The sequence below is a fragment of the Fragaria vesca genome, linkage group LG6 (genome assembly GCF_000184155.1).
Source record: "Fragaria vesca subsp. vesca linkage group LG6, FraVesHawaii_1.0, whole genome shotgun sequence".
Taxonomy (NCBI): Eukaryota; Viridiplantae; Streptophyta; class Magnoliopsida; order Rosales; family Rosaceae; genus Fragaria; species Fragaria vesca.
In genome coordinates this window covers 32006002-32009511 of record NC_020496.1, presented here as the reverse complement: position 1 = coordinate 32009511, position 3510 = coordinate 32006002, and the positions used below count along the sequence as shown (strand labels likewise).

The window sequence follows — 3510 nt, the reverse complement described above, 5'->3', positions numbered from 1 at the left end:
AGAGAGAGAGAGAGTACCCGAAAGTCTTTGGTCACTATATTGTTGAAGCTATACGGAGATGTAATATTCTCAAAATTGAGGATTGGAGAAGATGATGCCAAAGCTCCGATTGTTACATGGGGATACTTCAACCTAAACCATGCTGCTAGCACTGCATAAAATGTTGATATTATTATAAGATCAACTCCCAAACCAGCTGTTTAGGTCAAATGATCAAGACTAATATTCATAATTAATAATAACATATATCATACTTCCTCCATAGGAACCTCCAAAGACCACTACGGGTGAGTCCGTTGCTGTCAAGTTCTTTTTCAAATCAATAATTAAGGAAGCATAATCTGCCAAGGCTTGTGTGGAGCTTAGATATCCAAGTGTAGTTGCATTGCTATAAGCCACATCTTTCTTGCCCCCAAAAGGTATAGACTTTCCATAGAACCTATGCTGCAATTAATCGGTGTTCTACATGAATAATATTATAGATAGTCCATTTTCTTGTTAGTTGACGACCACGAATTTACAATCTAAGAACAACTTTAACATACTCTTTATTTTAGCTTTTAGCTATTTTAGATAGCGTGTTTAGTTTTTTTTTTTTGTTGATATTTTCGGAGCTCCAGCAGACTAGCCAAAGTTTAGATATTATGACTTTTAGCTATCTCATTAGCTAAATATAGGGAGCAAAATGACTCAGATGAGGCTAGCTATAATTTAATACATTCATTGTAAGATATTTTATGTGACATAAATATATTTAAACTATTTAATCTTTATTTGAAAAATAATGTTGATGTAATGCTAGTTAAAATAGAGATCATTGATGCAGTCGTATTTCTAAAGTGGCTAGTCAAAATAACATTTTAGCTAATTTGACTAAAATTTAACTCAAAAATGACTAGCATTGCTAAAGATGCTCTAATAACGTAACATATATTACTGTATACCGGAATGCTGTTTAAGTATTTATTCATCCCTTAATTCTCATAATCAAGGAAAACAGTATTCATACGTAACTATAGCTACCAAATCTGAAACTGAACTTACCTCGATGAAAATGATGAGGGCTTTAAAATGGGGAGCTGTCTCATACAGAAAACCAGTGTTCTGCGCAAACCATTCTATGATCCCTTCATTACCAGTGTAGACAAAGATTGGAGCATTGCTTTTGGCGCCTCCCCAGAACGTATCATTTATCAAATACCTCTGCTGGAAAGTGTCATAGCTTTTGGGATAGTAATTGAAATGATCAAGGATTTGGGTGAAGTATTTGGTTCTGTAAAGTTGGTTTTGACGAGCAGCAAGTGATACCTTTTCTTCTGGGGATATCAGTGAAGATGGGAATCTAGGAGGTGGAGATATGGAATAATAGACAGGAAGAGAATGAAGCAAACAGAAGAAAGAGAACCAGAAAAGAAATGGGGAACCAGACTCTGCCATCTTCTTGTTCACGTTTTTGGGGTTTCTCTGGTTTTGCAGAGAGACTTTGAAGTGTGGAGAATGGAGAAGCCTTGGTAAATCCGAGAGGAAGAAAGAGAGAATCTGGGATATTTCCAAAGTCTATGATCGAGTTGCAGAATAGGCCAAAGGAGCGTGCCTGTCATGGATAAAAAGTCGATTATCATGGTTGGACAAATTTGACTATTCTTGACTTCTTGTGCTGGAAACCAGAGTCAAAAAGATTAAAAGGAAATTTATTAGCCCAATGAAGGTGATGTCTGAAATACACCGGCTACTATTTACACCCGAGCAAGATATGTAATGCACGTATAAATTAGTGAGATGAGTTTACCTGCTGTGGTTATAGTCATTGGTAATAAGTTTTTTCATTTCTGGGATTTGGGTTGTTGTGGAGGGGTTGGGGCTGTTGGATACCTAAATGAGGTGATACTGACATACTCATCTGTGTTAGATATGTTGGTGTAAGTTCTCTGATTCTTGATATTTCATAATGTAGCTAGATAACTACCATGCCTAATAGTTAGATGAATACTGTCAGGAAATTAGACGTCCAAGTTGTGACTGTGAGACTCGTTTAGGTGATGGTAGTGTGCCCTTAACAATTTGGGTGTTCAAAGCAATTGGGAGGTAGCCAAACTGAATTGGGTGTCCAATTTGGGTCTGAGCTCAACACTATAGACTAATCTGGCGGGCTCAATTTTAGGCTAGAAACTCCATACACTAACTGACTAACATAATCCACACTAACATGGGATCACGGATCACCCCAATAAGAGTTTGGATCGAGTATAACAGAGAATCAGAGATACTCATAACTAGTAATTAGCACTTGGACAACATTAGCTAGTCTTAAAATACAGAGATGATAACCAAAACATGCATCGCTAGCTTCGTAAGAGAATAAACTTAACAAAAAGCAAACCCATGACTAATCTTCAAACATCACATGAAACATTACACACTACCATAAGGTCTCTTAGCAAGCAGAAATATAAGTAACCCAATATGTTTCTTCAAAATGAGAGACCCATAATCCTCGGTCTTACCTCTACAGCAATTTTCTCTAGTAAGAACGGAAGGCAGCACCATTAATCAAGCAGGAAGGCGATGTCCATTCATGAACACGCATGCACCAAATTAGGGTTTCTATGATCCCAGCTAGGTAATCACGAGTAATGATATATCGTGAGGCCCTTAATTTCTCAAGCAAACTTACTAGAGCTGTAAGAATACCTAGACCAAAGCAAAATTCGGGTTCCGACGACACTGGTCTTGTAGCACAACGATAGATCACAAAGGCAGCAAAGAGCAGAAAGTAGAGAAGACCCCGGGCAGAAAAAGCAGCTACGGATTTGAAGTAACACCAGCACGGCCTAATCAAGCTGAGGAGATTTCCTCTTAAACCAAGAGGCTCTTGAAATTCAAGCTCTCGAAAACGTTGCTGTGTGGCTCGAATGTCATTGTATCGATTGAGAAGCCTTGCAAGATGAGGAGCACAATCTTCAGGAAGATGAGCACCCTCATCATTATAGGGTATATACTGCAAAATTGACTCGCATCTTTCTTCTGAAATTCCTTTACTTGGATCACCATCAACAGATACGAATGACAAAATAGAGACGAGGATTTTCATGACCTTGTACAAGTCCTCGTGAGAAATTTGAGCCTCATTTTCATTCTCGCTTTGTATTGCTCGTTGCCTCCAATACTTATACAATGATCTTCCTCCACGCTTTGTCAAATCTGAAGGTAATTCATTGTTCTTCAAAGCGCAGCCGCCAAGGCTTCTCGCAAAGGGAACTAAAACCCTAGGACGTTCTCGAACCTCAGCAGAAAAGCTTCTAGAGAAAACCGCTGTTTGGAAAGGACGAAATGTTTTGGGAGGAGAGATAGGGAGATTAAGTGATGAGCCTCTGAAAGTAAGACAAGGTCGAGGTGTTGGTGGAAGACTCAAGCAGGTCGTGACCGCGGACGCCATAGATTGATTTGTATTCAGAACTGGCGTTTTTAACAGTGGCTTTAGGGTTAGGATTGATATATATATATATATAT

At 38.5% G+C, this 3510-nt stretch overlaps 1 protein-coding gene across 1 annotated transcript in view; it reads right to left on the bottom strand.

Annotated features, from left to right (window-relative positions):
- LOC101299893 (lysosomal Pro-X carboxypeptidase-like) overlaps positions 1–3510 on the bottom strand; it is a 7157-nt gene that overhangs the window by 1671 nt on the left and 1976 nt on the right. The window contains exons 2-6 of the mRNA XM_004306100.1: positions 2675–3371; positions 2152–2182; positions 1045–1316; positions 255–444; positions 18–151 (exon numbers count right to left, since the gene is read on the bottom strand). Of these exons, the coding sequence (XP_004306148.1) occupies positions 18–151; positions 255–444; positions 1045–1316; positions 2152–2182; positions 2675–3371 (1324 nt within the window). The remainder of the gene's footprint in view (positions 1–17; positions 152–254; positions 445–1044; positions 1317–2151; positions 2183–2674; positions 3372–3510) is intronic.